Source organism: Oxyura jamaicensis, chromosome Z (genome assembly GCF_011077185.1).
Source record: "Oxyura jamaicensis isolate SHBP4307 breed ruddy duck chromosome Z, BPBGC_Ojam_1.0, whole genome shotgun sequence".
Lineage (NCBI taxonomy): Eukaryota > Metazoa > Chordata > Aves > Anseriformes > Anatidae > Oxyura > Oxyura jamaicensis.
Genome location: NC_048926.1, coordinates 23,479,397 through 23,498,030, shown reverse-complemented (window position 1 = coordinate 23,498,030; position 18,634 = coordinate 23,479,397). Strand labels below are relative to the sequence as shown.

The window sequence follows — 18,634 nt, the reverse complement described above, 5'->3', positions numbered from 1 at the left end:
AATTTCTGCCTGTTTTTCTCCCATGCCACCACAGTACGTGAGTGCCTCAGAAACAGCATGTTAATTTTCACAGCCACCCGGGAAGACAGGCAAGGGGCAAGGAGCTGTGGGAGGTGATAGGCTCCATCTTACAAGGAGTGAGCCAAAATTGTGAGCCTCAGTGGGGACCGGACTCAAAGACCACTGTTCCCATCCCACCCCAGATTGGAGGAGCTGTTTCTGGGAAAATCCAGCATAAATTGCCTGTCTCCAAGTGGGAGCGTGGTGTGAGGCACAGACTTTGGTCAGTGGTAGGTGCCCTGGGCTGGGCTGATGCAAGCCCCAGGCTACGTGGCTCTACTGGGCAACTCCAAGGGATGCAATTATCTCGGGCAGCCCCAGGGGATGGTGTGAACCCACAGGCAGTGCTATGGGGTACTCAAGAGGATGCCAGGCTTAAGCCACTGAGCTCTCATGAGCTCCTACTCACCATGATTAGACCACATTTTAAAAAGCACATAGTCTGGCAAAACTTGGAGAAACACCCTCAAAGCAAAAGAAGGCACATCCCAATAAAAGGGCTCAGCCCAGCGTGCTTTCTCATGGCTGGCTTTTACACGGGTAAGCCTTCCTCTGTGCTGTACAGAGGTTATGCTCAAAAGTGGGCAAGCCATTTTGGCTGGAGTTTTCCAGTAGAATCAGCTTGACCTGGAGAGCTAGTGTGGAAATTTTGAGCTCAAAAGCTGATGCTTTATCAAAAAGCTACAAAGTGACTGGAAAAGGAGTTTCACAACCCGGAGTAACAAATAAACATAATAATAAACTCTAATTCTTCTAACAAGAAAAAAAAAAAAAAAAAGTATTGTGTCTGGCCATATCCTAAAGTGAGATTCATTTTGACAGTCTGACAGCATGGTTTAATTGCTGTATGTAGCACATCACTTTTATGTAGCCACATAATCAATTAGCAGCGCTGCCAACAGCTAAAAACAAGTGCGCAGCTCAAGGCCACATCCAGCACTGGGGCTCTCCAATGATGAAATCAATCCATATGAATTTGAAGGTCTCAGTTTTCATCCTGACAGGTGAGTGGAGCAATACGGATCCACCTTGTCCAGCCAGTGATTATGTAAATCCATGGCACCTCTTGGCACGGTGCGATCATTGAACAGCAGTAGCAGTCAGAGACCTCAGTGCATGTAGCATTTTCTGAAGCACTGGGATGAGTTTTTACCCGGCTACTGCAAACCACTACACCTGAACACAGTGTGACTTAAAATAACTTCTTCCAAAAGAATTAAAAACAAACAAACAAACAGGTATCTGAGAAGCTGGCAGGTCAGGCACATAGTTAAGTGAGCACCCGAGGTAGCAATGTGTGTCAGAGCCATGCCATAGGCCATACTCAGTGCGTGAAGCTTTTGCTGCTCAACCTGCGAGGCCTTACATTGAACCACATTAATAATGTTGCATTGAATTCACTTCTAGGACATTCAAAGGTGTCATAGTGTTGACCACTATGGACACTTTTTACTCTGAAAGCCAAAGACAGACGAGCCTCTGCAGCAAACCTTCATATGACTGCCTCTCTGAAACTTTTTTAGTCACTTTCATTGCCACGTTGGTGGCAAAATCACCCCTCTTGCAGCCCCTGGTCAGGCAGAGGAGACTGCCTTGAAGACACACTACACTTTCTTACTCTCCAGGAGGGATGGGTCAGGGCAGGCTGCAAGTGACATCTCCTTTCTTCCCGCAGCAGTTGTGGAGACACCTTTCTCAAAGTTGAGCAGTCCCCAAAGATAGGAACGTGCTTGTATGATTTCCCAGTTAGAGCTGGGCTAAAAAATATACCTCAATGTTTTTCTGAATCAGAGCCCAGCCCACGCCCAACCTACCCTTTTAGCTTGAGACTCTTCAGCAACATCTAGACAGAATTTTACATTACTCTTTGGTATCAATATGAGATTCAGCACACCCTTCATTACAACACCCTGCCTGGCATCTCCACAATAGTCTCAAGGAGAATGCAAGATTTTAAGCTCTGCAGAAGCAAACCAGCCTGCAGCAAACAGCCCTGGGAGTGGAGAAGGCACTCACACAGTGCAGTGTGGAGCATGGGTAAGACAAACTGTTCCACATCACAGCAAACGCCAGCACATTTTAATCTTGCTTTAAAACTGGCCAAATGAGAGACATTCATCTGAAGGAATTAATGTAATTAATTACATTCAAACACCAGAGCAATCTGTCTGCAATTCTTACCCCAGTTTACCAGCTAACAGGTGACTGCTTGCACTCTGAGCAAGCACAGACTCTTACTGAGTCAAAATATGCAATTTTTCTGAATATTCTCATGGTAAGAAATCACTTTAAATCCAAAGCAGAGCCTTTGTTTAGAAAGATGTGTCTGCCAAGCCCTCTGAACACATGTGTTTAAGCTGGTTGGGATAAAACATGTTATCTACATTGAGCAAGCAACGCCAATAGGCCCAGTAAAGCCTTTTCCCTCTGTTCCATGAGGCATGGATAGAGAAAGCGTGGCTACATCTTGGAGGGAAGGAGAGTAACAAGCCATGGCTACCAATATTCGAATGACAAAAGCTTGCGAGTGAATTCCAGATGTCAGCCATGTGTTATGGCTTAATAGCTCAGCTCTGAGTCACAGGCACAGAAACCTGTTACGAAACACACATCCCTGCCCGAGTGTGCACACACTCGTGTGAACTATTTGAAAAGGAAAAGTCAGATTTTTTATAGCATGAGTAGTACTTGAGGAAAGTGGTTAATCTGAGCCAAGGCGGGAGAAAACGAGCACGGATTGTCCTACGCCGCAGACCAAAGGCATGATAATTTGTAATTTTAGCGTTTACAAAGAATGGGTTAAAACTGAAGAGAAATTAAACACCCACTTCATAAGAAAGTGTAATCCTTCCAAATCATAAAGTCCAATCACACCCTGTGTCTTGAATAATCACTAGCCTAAATCACCCACACCCCTGCCATGTGAAACTCAAGGAAACCCAAGTAATTCCTATCCCAGGTCTTTCAAACAGCAATATTTATGTTGTGGTTTATTAGCTTCTCTTCATGCTCCTTTCTTCTCACACAGAAGAAACAAATATCCATGGCACCAACGTTTAGCAACAGCTGCCACATGCCTCACCATGGTTCTGGTGAACAGAGGATTTTCTGGGGTGACTGCAAGGCACACTGGCGCTGGGGCAGGCGTGGGGCACACCGGTGCCCCTGCACAGCCTGCCATCCACACCAGCCTGACCCCAAGGGGCACGTGTGCCAGTTGCACACACAGGCAGTGTGCAGCGGCTACGGGCAAGGCCTGCGCGGGTAGGCCTGCAATCGCATGAATATTGGGCCTCTAAAAATGTTCAAAGCAACTGGCTTAGAGGTTTTTTGAGGGCTCCATGAAACGACAAGTGGGATGGGGCAATGAACCAGCCCAAGGAGAATTAATGCACTCTGGTAGGCTCCACAGGGGAGGAGGGACGAGCCAATTTGAGCCCAGTGCTCCCCAGCTGCAGAGCTGGCTGATTCCCACCCGTGCCTCCACGTGTTCCTCAGCTGATGGAGGATGGCCTTTAAGTCAAAGAAACTGAAGACACATGGATGCTGCCCCTGTCCCAGACTAAAAAGCAAGAGCTCATCACAGCTTAGTACGTAGCTGTGTGCCCACAACACACATAGCTTACACCCTGCCCCAGGGGCACCTGGAAAGGGGGATGCCCCTCGGCTTGGGAGCTCTTTGGAGGTTTTTTATATTCCAAAGTTCTCTACTGTGGAAAGCACAGGCTTAGGGAGGGGGGATGATAATGCGCACTGGGAAAAAAAAAAAAAAAAAAAAAAAAAAAAAAAAAAAAAAAAAAAAAGTTTATGCTCCAGCCTTTGCAAATTACAATTTCACACGGGAATCTGGACAGGTGCAGCGTTACCAGACCCACCAGCAGCAGCCCCCCAGCTCGACCTAACTGACCCTTATTTTCCCGGCTGGTGTTGCAGCACTACACTGTGTGCATCCCTGCCTCCGTGCTGCTGAGCGGCCGGCTGTGCCCCTGCCCTGGGAGGGAGGGAGGGAAACCTCCACCACTGCTCTGAGCATCGGCCGTGGCCGCAGCCACGCGCTCAGGGCAGGCAGGCGTTGCCAGCGACACCTTGTCACAAAGATACGGCTTATCTGCTCCGTGCAAGGGGACGTGCAGCCTGTGGACAAGTGTCAGCCTCTCGTCACAATGCCAGCACAGCTCGCAATGCAAAGGGCAAGCAGAATGTTTTCAGGATATCCTCTTTGAAAGCATTGTAAATATTGTGTATAAACCGGGCCCTAATCTTCACAGTTCCTGTAGGGACTCCCGAGAAGAAGGCCTCTGCCTGAGCCGCTGCAGTCGGACTTCAGGAGGGCTGGAGAGGGGAAGCATGCCTGCAGGGCAGGGCACGGGGAGCTTGGCTCTGCTGGCATGTCCCACGAGGTGTGCAGATGTACTTCACAGGGCAACAGGACAGAAATTCTTGCAGATTAAGGAGGGTGGAAGTGCCACACGGGAGAGTCGCCATAACACAGCAAAGGCAGGCTGGTGTGACCCACCGGCTGTCTCTGTGTGGGGAGAAGATGTCTGCACCCACCTGCACCCGCTGGGAACAGTTTTGGTGGGGGCCCATTTCCAAGGAGCTTATTGATTACGCAGCCTGGCAAAATGGACATCGAGATCTTGGTGGTTTTGTTGTTGTTGTTGTTGATGCTGTTGTTGTTTTTGGCGGTGATAATTTTTTATAAAAGCCTACCTGGTTCAGAAATATTGTCATGGAAATGAAAGACGGGCCTGTGCCGTTCTCCCCCGCCATCGGCTCTCCTCGGGGGCTGCCGCCACAGCCTTCACCCACCCATGTTAGAATAGCTCCATCTCGTGGAAATCAGCAGCAGAAGTGGGAGCAGAAGCAGCCGCCGGCCAGGAGAAAAGCTGTAAAAAATGTTGGCAACGCACTTCTTGGATGCATGTGCCAATTGTGGATTTGGTTCCCATCCGCAGGAGGTTTCATTAGTCCCTTCTCTCCCAGAGTTTCACTCCAAGATGCACGTTTGAATAAAATGAGAAAATCTCCTCACAATGCCAACAGAAAGAGTATATTTTACCTGATTTTTGACATGCATCTACAATATTTACACAGTTACTGTATGAAGCTGCTCAGAGCTCACAAATGAGTTTGGGGCTGGTGGTGGCTCCATGCTTTGCCCCACAGAGGTCTACCTCAGACCGTCTCTAAAGGGGACTTTTTTCTCCTCTGAAAGCCCCTGCCTTTACCAGTTAATTTACAGCTACACTCTGTACTTTACTCAGCCCATTTTTTACCTCTAGTTCCCCCTTCTAGTTTTGCAGTTTATTTCAGGAAGGTCTGCACCCCGTTGTGAGTGCTTATAAGCCAGGGAGAATATATGTCTTGCAGAGCTCAAACACATTCCTGTCTTCCAAAGTTTCCAGTTCAGATAAGCAACGCTCTCAATCATGAATATGAAGCAAGCACACAGCATTAAATCTGTGGGTTATATTTTAAAGTAATAATTACTCCCTCTTTCCTAATGTACAGTTGGATTTATTCTCCTGTCTATCCAGATTCCAGTTTTTACCCTCTGCCCTTGATAAGAGAGTTTATCTTGCAAGTCTATTTAATCCGTGTCCTGGGGGAGAGGGGAGATAAGCGGATTTCAGCATCAAGGACACGTCCTTTTGGCTTTGTGCTGTTGCCACCACTTACACCACCAAGGAAAATATGAAGTCTTTCTGGCTGAAGAGTCCTGACAGAAATCCCAGGAACTTCATAAGCAAGCCACCAGTGCGAACCCCTGACCACCGGTGCCAGAATCTTGTTGGGTGAAACTGCGCTGAGCAGCAAGGCGGTGGAAGGGTGGCTTCCCGAGGCAGTCAGCCGGGAGGTCCTTGGGCAGCAGAAGACATCTGGGTCTGTTACATACCCCAGCTCCTTCCCCTGCTGTTTGTACGGCCCTGTGCTGCTGGGCGTTGCGGCTTGGTCTTGCAGGGCTTGGTCCAGAGTCGAGCAACGCACTGCTGCATGTGCTGCTTAGGTGCTGAACACCTGGAGAGACAAGTAGCAAAGCCAAACAAAAGGACAGCCTGGGAGGTGAATTTCGGGAGTCTCACCTGACACACTGGCATTTCCCTTCCTGAGGTTGTTCACCCCACCTTCCTCCTCTGGAGTTACTCCTGCTTGTGTACAAAAGAGCATCTTTGCAGTGCCATCACCCCCTGTGTCTTATACTCCAAGTGGGCAAAGCCAGGCAGGGCAGGCTTACTGCTCACAAACCACAGCACACTACAGGATGCTGCTTCCCTCTCACATCTGGACAACACCAGCACATAGAAACTTCAGGAACTGCCTCGTGGTTTAACTAAGTGTAGGGTCAGCCCCTAGCCCCTCTGTTTCATTAAAACACACGCTCCTCCAATGGAGGGATAAAACCTAATCCCATGCTGTGCTGCAGATTGACAGAGACACGTGTCTGAGCCCAGGCTTTGCAGCCCTGGCCCCTCTCCAGGCATGCAGAGCAGAGCAGAGCAGCCCACCCGCGTGGGAAACAAAACAAAAGTGCCCCGTGAATCAGCACAGCACCGCGACTCACCGCCACGCCGGCACCTGTCGGGAACGCTTCTTCAGACAGGGTTGTTCCTGCCAGCTGGAGACCACGGCCCCAGCCGGCAGCTCGCACACAGCCAGGGTGCTGCAGCGTGAGCACATCGCCAGTGCTGCAAAGCAAGGACTGGGTAGTCAGCATACAAAGCACTTGAAGGAGTTTTTAGAGTGGGCAGTGAACCTCAGGACTGCAGCCACATCTGTCACTGATACCTGCCGAGGGCCACAGGCAGAGGGGGCACAGGCAGGACCACTCACCCCATTTCCAGTTGTCGCTCTGCCTGGGCAGTAAGAACTTCCCCTTCCAAACCCATGAGATAACAACAGCTCATGGGCATCATCCAGCCACCATCACACTGTGAACAAACCCCCTGAATTTCAGCAGTAGGCCTGCTCTGCCATCAGCAAACCAGACCTGAAAGGACCACGTCTGGCAATAGAGGCGAGACCGCTGTGAGGATGGGGACTACAGAAAATGCAAGACATATCTCTGAAGTATGTTGAGGACAAAGGTATCAAACCAGCAGTATGGCATAAAACGTATTCCCAGCTGGAGCAGAGTATGTTTAAACTCACTCCTTTCACATGCAGTCCTTCCCACAGCAGTATATTACTCAACATGGGCATGGATATTAATCAAAACTGTCAGTGCACAATGTGCAGATATGAAAGGGGCAGAAAAAGAAAGAAGTTTGAGAAGTGAACCAGGGCAGTCAAAAGTACCTGAAGGTACAATTTCAGGTCCCCAGGCCACCTGGCTGAGCACAGCCCAAGTACGGGCACAACCCTGAATGTTTTTCTCCTTGTTGTGGCAGTTTTGGGTTTCTCCCACCTGGTGAGAGCCACAGCCAGCTGTGTATCACCTGCAGGAGGAGGTGAGGCTGCTCTCACCTGCCCACACGGCTGTGCCAAAGCCCCCCCGTCCCAGCAGGACACGGCAGCCCTTCGGCTGGGACACAGCATGGGGCCCCTCCACCCACGACCAGCATTTCTGTCTTGCAGGCAGGGGAGAGGTTTCTTTCCTCTCTGACCTGGAGCTCTATTTATGGCGATTAGCAACAGGACTTCCTTTTACGATCCCCTTTTGTCGTTTGAAGGAGACCGTGCCAGAAGCTCTTTAAATAGCCCCAGCACGCCAGCTCCCTTCGCGGGCCCTTCTCTCGCCGTGGCCCGGCTTCCTCCCCGGGCCCAGCAGCATCCGCATCCAGCTGCGGCACGCCGGACACCGGGAAGCACACGGCAGGGCTTGGTGTGGGCTCCACGGATGCACAGGGAGCGGGGATGCTCGGGAGGTTTGGGAGGTTTTAGTGCTGGACTTTTGGCTCGCTGCTCGGGTTGGACCTACAGATGCAGCCCCATTTCCCACGTGTCAGTCTGAAATTTGGCACGCAAGCCTTACGCATCCCCGTTTGGCAGAGCCTGTCTGTATTGTTCAGAGGGGGGAGGGATGGCTTGTTACTAATCATGGAAATCTGCATTTTATGTTGGTTTTATGTGAGTGATACAACGTAAAGGGAGTGAGTATTTTGCCTGCTTAGCAAGGAACAGAGGCTCTATTTCTGAGGCACAGAGAATCCTTAGGGCTTTTTCACGGAGTAACAGAGGCTCCAGAGGATCTCAGATCCTCAAAGCACCTTCCCAGGGAGATTTTTTTGAAAAGTCACAAGATGCTCAACAGGGTGAGACAACAACAGGCCTTATACAGGAACAGTATCTGCAGGGAAGTCTAGGAGGCCTCCCCTTTGCAGATGAAACATGGACACCCACAGCATCCACAATTAATGAGCCTGTAATTCCCATCATCAGCTTCCTAGCACTTTGTCCTGACCATTTCCAGTTGTGTTTGCTCACAGGACTTCACGTGGTGTCGCATGTCCCAGCCACAGCCAGCGCCAGTTTCCTGGCTGATACGGAGAGAGCACAGGATGCAGGCGCAGGGCCAGGAAGCCCGGTGTCTGTGCTGTCTCTAGCAAGCAGAAAACATGAGCTGAATTTTATTCACTCTGCATAATAAAATGGCACCAATTCCCTCCTCCAAAAGCACACCAGCCCCAGGACATGGTGCTGCTCCCCCACAAATCCTTCTGAAAGCTACCTCAGATAAAACCCACTTGAGAACAAAGTGTCTGTGGAGGCGGCAGGTGAAGGAGCTCTCACTTTATTCATTTGGGATATTTCTATACCAAGTGCTGAAGTCACAGCCCTGGCCAGGTTCTCTTTTGTTTTCAAGCAGCACCTGGGTGTCTGTCCACGTGGATGGTTAGCTCAGCCCAAGGAAATTGCAGACTGCAGTTGCGGTGTACTTTCAGCATTAACCTCAACACCAATGCCAGGGGAAAGAAACCGGCATTTTGGCCCTCCAAGAAGGAGCAATGGCAGAGCAAAGCAAAGCAGAGGACTTCCTGGGGTAGGGGAGATGCTGAGGACCCAGAACCACGCACCAGATGGGCTGGTGCTGAGCTGGAAAGCAACCCTGACGCCCCTGTCCCCTTTGTGTCCCCTCCACTCTGGGGACATTTTGTCAGATGTCAATGATGTAGCTCGCACCAGCGTGTGCAAGCAAAGGCACAGCAGCCCACAGGGGAAGAGCCCATGCAGATTTTCCTGCTAAAAAGACCAGCAGCCTGGGGCAGATGCTCTCCTGCTGAAATGTGCCAGCTTGTGGCACAGCAGGATGAGGTGCTCTTGGGGCGGCACGCAGCAGCAGCAGAACAGGCACAGCACAAATCCCACTGCCTCGGGGAAACAAAGCTCCAGGTTTTTAACACAAAGAATTCAAATAAATCATTCAGGCGTGTATCTCTTTCTTTGAAAAACTACAAACAAAGATCTTGAAATCTATCCTTGAAGGAAATGATTGAAAATTGTTTTAATCCTTTGATTCTGCATAGACAGATTTTGGAAGCCCTGCTGTTCTGGGTGGTAAATGCCTTCTTGTTCAGAGCTGAGACTGACACAATTCTCCTCTTGTTTAACAACTAGTTAACATCCTATAGGCCTGCTGAATGGATTTAATGCCATACAGGGTTTCCCCTCGAGCTGACCATCCATCCTCTTGCCCCAGCAGCAGGTCCCAGAGATTCCCCTGACAGACCCAGGATGGCAAGGAAAAATGGGACCCACCACCGTGGGGCCAGGAACTGGCATCCTGATAACTCCAGCATTGTGATAACAGCCCGTGCTGACACAACGCCCACGTCTGTGCCATGCTGGCCAGGCTGACGAGACGGCCAGGACTCACACTGCCTCAGTGGTGGCTCTGAAGCTGGGGACAGGCCACCGCCGCGCCCCGGCACGGGGGATGTGGGCACAGGCTGCAGGTGACTCATGCCTTTTGGTAAGCCTCAGGAGCTGTTCCTCCTGTCTAGCTCAAAATCAGTTTAAAATGGAGAACTCCAGGAGGGTGGTGGTGGGGTGTGCGTGTCCCTCTAAGGGAGGTTTTTTTTTTTTTTTTTTTCTTTTTTTTACCACAGGGGGATTGCAAGAGGTTTGTGGGGTTGTTGGCTGCAGGAGGGGTGCTGCAGAGGGGCAGCTTGCTCAGCCCCTGGCAGAGCTCACCGTCATGCAGCAATCATCAGTGCTGGTGGCTTGCATGCTCTCGAATCCCCCACTGGCAAAGGGAGGATAACAACAACAACAACAATATTAACAGGAAAATGCTGGTGAGGGGACTCTCCTAGCAGCCTTACAGCCCTCCTGAGCAGGCATGTGGTGACAGATGAAGGATGCACCCAGCACCTTGGATCAGTAAACACCGCCACCATGAGCAGAAACCATGCAAGAAGGGCAGTGCTGCCTGCTCAAGGTGGGACCCGAGCCCAGGACAGGCCACCCCTGTTTGGTCCCTTATGAGCACAAAGAGCTAAATTAAGCAGGAGGGCACATGGGGGAAACGTTCGCACACCTCTCATCACTAGGCTGTTACTCGGACCGCTGGTGCACCTCAGCACTCAGTGGAACGTCGGTCACCCGGTATCACTTTTACAACTAAACCTTCATTACCCAAAACTGACGCAGACCCTGGGATTATTTGCATCATAAACCCTCCCATTTCTTCATAAATAAATAATTAAATGTCTGGAGTCATTTCTATCCCGTTGTGTCATATGTGAATTCCACAACACATAAGGACGTATTTGCACAGCAGGAAAAAAGCAGGATTAGCTTCAGCTCCTTTCCCCTCCTGATTTAAAGGACTTTTCTTCCAAAACAACTGATTCATTTTAAAACTGAGGTTTATGGTGTGGGTGGTTTGAGGTAGCATTCATGCCACCAGGGCTGACAGCCTCCCAGTAGCAAGAGGCAGCATGCAAGTCAAAGCTGCTGCCAACCAGGAAAAATCCTTAGCCTTGGAGCATTAGCATGGAAAACTGCAAATAAACAAGCAGCAAACACCCCAAACTACACATTGCCTGACCTTTTTGCTACCAGCTGCAGGGGGAGCAGGATTTCCAGCAAACATGGCTGGGAAAGATGCAGGGAGCATTCGCATACCGGTGCAAAAGTAAGCTTTTCAGCTCATCGTGCAGGGCTGAGCAAGGTGCATTTGTGCTTGAACAGGGGGTACACTAACAGAACACAGGTGGTTTAAGCAAAGATGCAATATGGTCTGCTCTGTACTTTTCAAGCACTTTAAACACTGCTCCTGTATGCTGATGGCCCCTCTCTCCCCAATTACTTACAGGGATGAGCACAGCCGCAGCTCAGGCAAAATGCAATGCACACATCAGCTCCTGCTACTGGTTCTGCCCAAGGCTGCTTTGCCATCGCTTGGGTTCACTCTCCTCCTGTGCCACTGGTTGCAGCAGCCCTGCTGGGAGGTGCTGCTCAGCACGTGGATGCTCCCCATGCCAGTCCAGCACTGTGTATCTCACTTATTTGAAAAGACACTTGTCACCCCACGGGCTTCCTTTTTTCTTGTAAATAAATAAATAAAAATAATAATATTTTTTTTAAAAAAATAGGTCTATCTGCCAGGGTGAGCATACTACCCTGTTGGGGTGGTAAGGACTGGATGCTCCCGGGACTCCGGTTCCCTTCACCTGCAGGAGCCATGCACGTGCCCATCCTGGGGTGCTGAGAAATATTGACCCCCTCCAGAAAACTGATCATTGCTCATAGTCTAAACATGAGCAGTAAGTGTCCGCTTCCAGACTCAGCTTTTTTTTTTCAGCTTTGTTTCTAATGAGCGAAGCTTTTTTCAGCAGTGACCCTTTTTGTAACAACATAGGCATATGGCTTTTGCCAGTATCTTCATTGCTTTACAAGTTCTCATGAATTTCACAAGCAATACACCAAATTTTGTGCAGCTCAGACTTCCTTTTGCATTATATTCCCTGCAGGTGAATACTGCATTCTCATCTCCTCTTTCTTTGCTCCACCTGTTTCACATACAGCTAACAGCTCCACCACACTTAATGGGGATGTTTTGTTCTACACAAGCATTCACTTTCCATTTTTTAAATCTGTTCTGCCCCAGAAAAGCATGAGTGCACAGTCTTTTGACTATATTTAAAGTGGGGAAGTTCCTCTTTCAGTCTGAAACTACCGCTGTGCTCATGCTTAGGAGGAGATTTATCAAGCATAAATTTTTTTCTTCTTACAACCTGTTCTCAGCAAGCTCATCCAGTTCATTTGACCCTTGCTGCTCTGTCTCACTTTCTTCAAGAGAAGACACCAGGCAGCCCACCTTGCTCTGCCATGGCATGTGGCTCATGCCTCCTCATCGCCACCGTGCTCGCCTGTGCCAGCTACGGAGCCACCAGCACGGCAGACACAATGTGCACCGAGGTAAGTGGTGGCTGCCGGTCTCTCGGCAGGTCAAGCACAGAGGTCGGGTCTGGTTGGCACTTCTCAGCTGGCATCCGTGCTTGGTGACACGCGCTGCTTTCCCACCTCTTGGCACTTGCATGCTCCCTTCTGCTACCGCCCCTCCATAAATACCAGGCTGGGGCTCCAGGGAAGCGCAAAGGAATGCAAAATGTTCAAGGGGATCTCTCAGCAGAGCCAGAAAGGGGCAGGGGCAAGGATTTTGTTTCCTGTTCTATGCTCTCCATCCAGCATCTTGTGTGCAGGGTAAGATGATGGTGGCTCTGTGTGCCATTTGGCAGGCACACTGTAACCCATGAGCACAGTGAGATAGCACCAGGGTTTTTCCAGGGACAAAGGCTGGACCATGAAACTTTTATTTTTAAAAGTGTGAGACAGAGGGTGGGAGAAGGCAAGGATTTTGGTTCAGAGAAGGAGCACTGTGGAAACCAGCCCTTCTCCTTGCACAGCTGGGGAGTGCAGCAAATTCTTCATCACATTAGATGTACAAACACCAGAGCATCCGGAGCTGTACAGCAGGATGCCCCAGGGGGTGGCTGCTCCCCAGCTCCCTTGCAGCCCTGCTCTGTGCTCTGCAGCATCACTAGAGTGAGGTCAGCTCTTTGTTTTGATGGTAAAACATAGGCACCTCTCTCCTTTGCAGTGACAGCTAGGTGGCTGCTCTCCTTTGCAGTGACAGCTAGGTAGGTGGCTGTTGTCTGTCTAAAGTGCACATTGCAAGGGGCAGCCCCAGGGCTTCTTCGTTGCATGTTGATATAGAAAGCATCATCTTTTCCGAGTCTATATTTTGCCATTTCCATAGTTACCAGCACCAGTTGGGTGCTCACCACGGCCATCTGTCACCTCCCTCCCCACGAGACACACACCGGGCCCCAGGCAGGGCAAGAGGCAGCAGAGGAGCCATGTTCCAGTGTTGTGTTGGTGAAAATTCCCACCCGCTTCCCCCGTGCTCCCCAGCTCCCCTCAGGGACAGGCATTGTACCCAAAGGAGAGGACGAACACCTTCTCCCTCTCTGTCCCTTGAGAGACGCTGCTCTCCCTGCTCCAGCCTTTGCCCCCTGCCTGCCCATCCCAGACCACAGGGACACGTTTTGGCCTGCAGTGCTCACTGCACTGCTGCTGCCCCCTCCTTCTCCTCTTCTCTGAGGACTTGCAGACCCCTCACATGGCACTGCACAAGGCCTCCCCGCATGCTGCTGGGTGTACATGGCAATGGGGGCACTTCCCTGCACCGGCAGGTGATGTCCCAGGCAGTGCCAGGACACCCCAGTCGACCTCCTCACAAGCAGAGGAGCTCAGGGTGCCCCAGTGCCAGAGCTGCAGCCCCCGAGCGGAGCAGCCCACGGGACGTGTCCCCAGCAGGCGTCCTGCAGCCTGACAGCCCGAGGCCTGGCAGCGCAGGGAGGCCACCTCCCAGGGAAGGCACTGGAGGATGCGGGACGAGGCCGTGGTCCCACAGCAGGCCCAGGCTCTGCAACAGGCCCAGGCTCCGGCTGGCTGCTGGGCCGTCAGCAGGCAAAGGCACGTCAGGCATGTTTAAAGAGTCTTCCCTGGTATTTACAGGGCGGACTGCATACAGACCGATTCGTTTTTACTTTAAACTGAAAAGCCCTGATAGAAATTGTAAAGGCCCCGCATATCAGATAAGATCTCTGTCTATCACCAGCTACACATTCCTGCCATTCCCTCACCGAAGAGCTTAACTGCAGTTGGGATCCAATTAATTTGGACGTGTTCCTCCTAGAAACATTTCCAGGCCTGCTCTTTTTCACCTCCTCGCTGCAAGATTTTTGCTAAGACTTCTCCGAGAGTAATCTTTATTACAAAACTCATGTAATTCAGAATTTAAAACTACCTTGTGGGGATATCATCTAAGGGAGTAATAATTCATCCAGAATGGTAAACAATCCTCAAATGTGCTAACTTGGATAAGAAAGTACTCCAGATGAGACACACTTCAAATTAGCACAAGATTCAAGGCGTGTGTTTTAAAAACAGACTTCACAAAACCCGAGGGGCAGTGCATTTCAAGCCTGAGCTGGTGTTTCATAGGGTTCTGCCTACTACATTTTTAAATAATTCGAAATTATTTTATTATTATTATTATTTATTTTATTTAAAGTGTGGTAGTTTCCTATCTATATTCGCAGTACACACCCCTTTGAGTTTCACCATATGTTTTCCACAGATTGCAGTGAATAAAAGCTACAGCTGTGAAGGTTTAGGACTGAGGGAGATTCCTGGAAGACTACCTGTCACAACAGAAATCCTTGACTTCAGCTTCAACGTGCTCCCTTCCCTCCAGAGCTCAACCTTCTCTGGGCTGAAGTCTCTTCTCTACTTGGACTTGACAAGGTAGGGGAGATCATCCTTACTTCTGCACATTGCTTTGGTCACCACCGCCCCCTGCCCTTGTCCAGAACTGGAGGCTTCTGATGTGTACCAGAGCAGCATTTTGCTGCCTTCACAGAGAAGCCACCAGCAGCACTGCTGAGGTATTTTACTAAGTGAAGACTGATTTGCTTTAGCAATGTCTAGGCTTCTTCTCCAGTGACAGTCATTTGAAGGGCAATGGATGAAATGTTTATTTTCTGTGTATTACTATTGCCAAGACCAACAAAGACACTAGACCAATTTTTTATGCCCTTCTCGATATTGTTCACTAAAACCTATGGAAAGATATGTTTGGGCCTTGTAAATGCTTGATTTTTTCTACAGGAAAAATCATTTTATTAAGTTAACAACAATAAAAAGCTCATGTCTACATGATATCCACAAAAGCTTTCCCACACCTATCATTTCAGGGAAGGTTTTTCTGCTACTGTACAGCTTCCTCCCTAGAATTCTGTATTTAAACATGAGCTTACAAATACTGGGCAAGCATCAATGGAAAAGATGGACACTTTTATCCCATTGAAGGCAACCGATCATGAGTTTTTATATACATGACGTGCCGTTTGGGGTATCGGGTATTTAGTGAGAGTTTTGCAGGACAGGCCACTAATGCTGGTTCCTATTGCTCTCTCAAGGTGTCAGATCAACTGGGTGTACGAAGGTGCCTTTCACAACAACAAGCACCTGCAGACCATTGTGCTAACTGGAAACCTGCTCATGTTCTTGTCCGACACAGCATTTGCTGGCCCTCAGTCCCTGAAGCAGCTTGTCTTAACCGAGACAGGAATAACCACAATATCCTTTATCCCGATGACAAATCTGGACAGCTTGGATACCCTCCTCTTGGGCAGCAACCACATCTCTTCATTGCAGCTCCCTCTCAACTTTCCAACTCAAAACCTCAAATACCTTGACTTTCAAATGAACCACATAAGGGTGATCACAGCAGAAGATGTCAGCATTCTTCAGAAGACCAGTAACATAACTCTCATCTTTAAAGGCAATAATATTTTACATGTTGAACCTGGAGCTTTCCAGTCCCACTTCTACACCTTGGACTTTGGGGGCTGCACTGACATTCCTGGGGTCCTTTCAGGGATACAAAACTCTGTTGTCCAGACCCTTTGGCTGGGAACATTTCAAGGTGTAGAGAAGAAACCCAGCATAACCCCAGATGTTTTGCAAGGCCTCTGTAACATGTCTGTCAAGGATCTCTATTTGCAACTACGGCACTTCAGAAACCTAAACGCTGACACATTTCACTGCTTGACCAAGCTCCGAAAGCTGGACCTAACTCACACCCACATCAGCTCCTTGCCCCCTGGCATCAGTGGTATGAACTCGCTAAGGGAGTTAGTTCTCAATGCCAACTCCTTCGAGCACCTCTGCAACACCAGCTCTGCTGCCTTCCCCTCTCTCACCCACCTCCATGTCAAGGGAAACTTGGAGACACTGCAACTGGGCTCTGGCTGCTTGGAGGAACTGGCATATCTTCAGCACCTCGATTTAAGTCACAGTCACATTGAAAGCCCTGACTGCTGTAGCAAAGCACTAAATGGCTTGAAAAGCCTTCGGCACCTGAATCTGAGCCACAACACAAAGCTCCACCTCCAAGATGTGCTCTTTGAGGAAGGCAGTAGCCTGGAGCTGCTGGACATTGCTTTCACTCATCTTCACGTTGACACTTCTCAGGGTCCCTTCAAAAATTTACATCTCTTGAAGGTCCTGAATCTTTCCTCATCCTCCATTAATACCAGCATTCAACATCTCTTTCAAGGTCTGGAAAACCTCGTGCTCTTGGATCTTAGTCAAAATACCTTTGAGTCAGGAATTGTGCCAAAGAACAAACTGTTTCAACAGTTATCCAATTTAGAGGTGCTAATTTTGTCATCCTGTGAACTGACAGCGGTGGACTACCAAGCATTTCACAGCCTCAGAAAGCTACAGCATGTTGATTTGAGCCACAACAAACTTACTGCATTCAGCACAGTTGTATTTTCAAAACTCAAGAGCATCTACCTCAATTTTGCCTACAACAGGATCCGTACTGTACTCCATGACCAGCTAGAGTCCCTACCTGCCCGCAGCATAATCAATTTAAGTTACAACCCCCTGGAATGTACCTGCTCCAACATTGGTTTAATCACCTGGTGCAAGCAGAACCCAGATAAAATCAAAGACCCTGAAGGAACAACATGTTCTGAACCCAAATCGCTGGCTGGGGTTCCGCTGGCCACCGTCTCACTCTCCTGTGGGATCAACACTGCAGGAATTGTTGCAGTTGTCCTGGTGGTTTTATCCTGTGGTGCCATCTCCATTTGGGGCGCTCACTATTTCAAGAGAAATTATCAGCAAATCTAAGTTTATGATGGGCACTAAGTGTAAAGAGATGTACAGTAACTGGATTAGGATGAAAGACAATTTACCTTTTTTCATGTGGCCCTGTATTTCACTTAACTTTTGTAATGTCTTTCAATTTTTATTATCATTTTAAGAAAAATAATAAAATCTTTTTATATGATCTTGGAAAATAAAGTGTGACCTGGGTTTTGAGGAGAGGCATCTCAGAAGGAGTTGGCATCTTCCGTCATCTAAGGAGATGCCCTAGTTCATCTCTATGCTAGCTTTGCTGTTTCAGCCACTAGGGCTGAGGCATCTATAGAGGGAAGATCCAAGAAAAGAAATGCAAGATTTGTTCCTTAAAAAAAAAATATAAATAAATCACAGCAGCCCAAACATAACAATACACTCTCACCCTCTCACTCTCAACCAATTACATTTGAGAAACAGCTTTGTTTGAGAGCTGGCACTAATGTATGCTGCTCGGTTAAAAAGTGAAAGGGGAAAAAACTTTATGTGAAGGACTGGAGCAACACTCATATAGTCACATAAGACCAACTTCTGCAGGGCAGACCACAATAGCCTCTATCACACTTCTGATTAAATTCTGATTAAAAGAGTATGTGCATTTGGCCAAGTGATGAGAGCTTGCTGTGTGCCCCTTTCCCATAATGTGACTTTTGGCATGGGGGCTTTGCCAGCAGGCTAACCCTTGCACAGGCACAACTTTGCAGGGCACGGCACGGCCCCTCTGCCTCCACAGAAGACCCAGCAGCACAAGACCCCTTTGCCCACAGCAAGGCTTCTGGCTGCATGCAACCAAAAGTCGTGGTCACTCCTTGAACATTTTCCAAGCTCTCTTTGAGCAATTTCCACCTGGGAATACAAAAACTCAGCTTCATCTCCTGGCCCAAATAAATTTCCCTGAAATCACAGAATCACAGAACTGAAGGGGTTGGAAGGGACCTCAAAAGATCATCAGGCCCAACCCCCCTGCCAAAGCAGGTTCCTCAGAGCAGGCTGCCCAGGTAGGCCTTGAATATCTCCAGAGAAGGAGACTCCACAACCTCCCTGGACAGCCTGATCCAGTGCTCCATCACCCTCACTGTGAAGAAGTTCTTTCACATGTCAGTGCGGAACTTCCTGTGCTCCATTTTGTGGGCATTGCCCCTTGTCCTGTCCCCACAAACCACTGAAAAGAGGTTGGCCAAATCCCTCTGTCTCCCACACCTCAGGTATTTATAGGCACTGATGAGATCCCCTCTCTGTCTTCTTTTCTCCAGGCTGAACAGACCCAGGTCTCTCAGCCTTTCTTCATAGGGAAGATGCTCCAGGCCCTGTACCATCTTTGTGGCCCTCTGCTGGACGCTGTCCAGGAGATCCCTGTCTTTTTTGTACCGGGGAGCCCAGAACTGGACACAGTACTCCAGGTGAG

The 18,634-nt window shown here is 49.2% G+C and overlaps 1 protein-coding gene across 1 annotated transcript; it reads left to right on the top strand.

The window, feature by feature from the left end:
* The first annotated feature begins 9,928 nt into the window (after positions 1-9,928).
* CD180 (CD180 molecule) lies at positions 9,929-17,390 on the top strand. The gene is made up of 4 exons (XM_035309078.1): positions 9,929-9,973; positions 12,305-12,426; positions 14,654-14,820; positions 15,495-17,390. The coding sequence occupies exons 1-4, from the start codon at positions 9,964-9,966 to the stop codon at positions 17,218-17,220; spliced, it is 2,025 nt and encodes a 674-aa protein (XP_035164969.1). The 5' UTR covers positions 9,929-9,963; the 3' UTR covers positions 17,221-17,390.
* The last annotated feature ends 1,244 nt before the right edge of the window (positions 17,391-18,634 follow it).

Coding starts and splice junctions, on each gene's coding strand:
- CD180 (XM_035309078.1), top strand. Junction 12,427..14,653: donor CAGACACAATGTGCACCGAG/GTAAGTGGTGGC, acceptor TGTTTTCCACAG/ATTGCAGTGAATAAAAGCTA. Junction 14,821..15,494: donor CTCTACTTGGACTTGACAAG/GTAGGGGAGATC, acceptor TGCTCTCTCAAG/GTGTCAGATCAACTGGGTGT.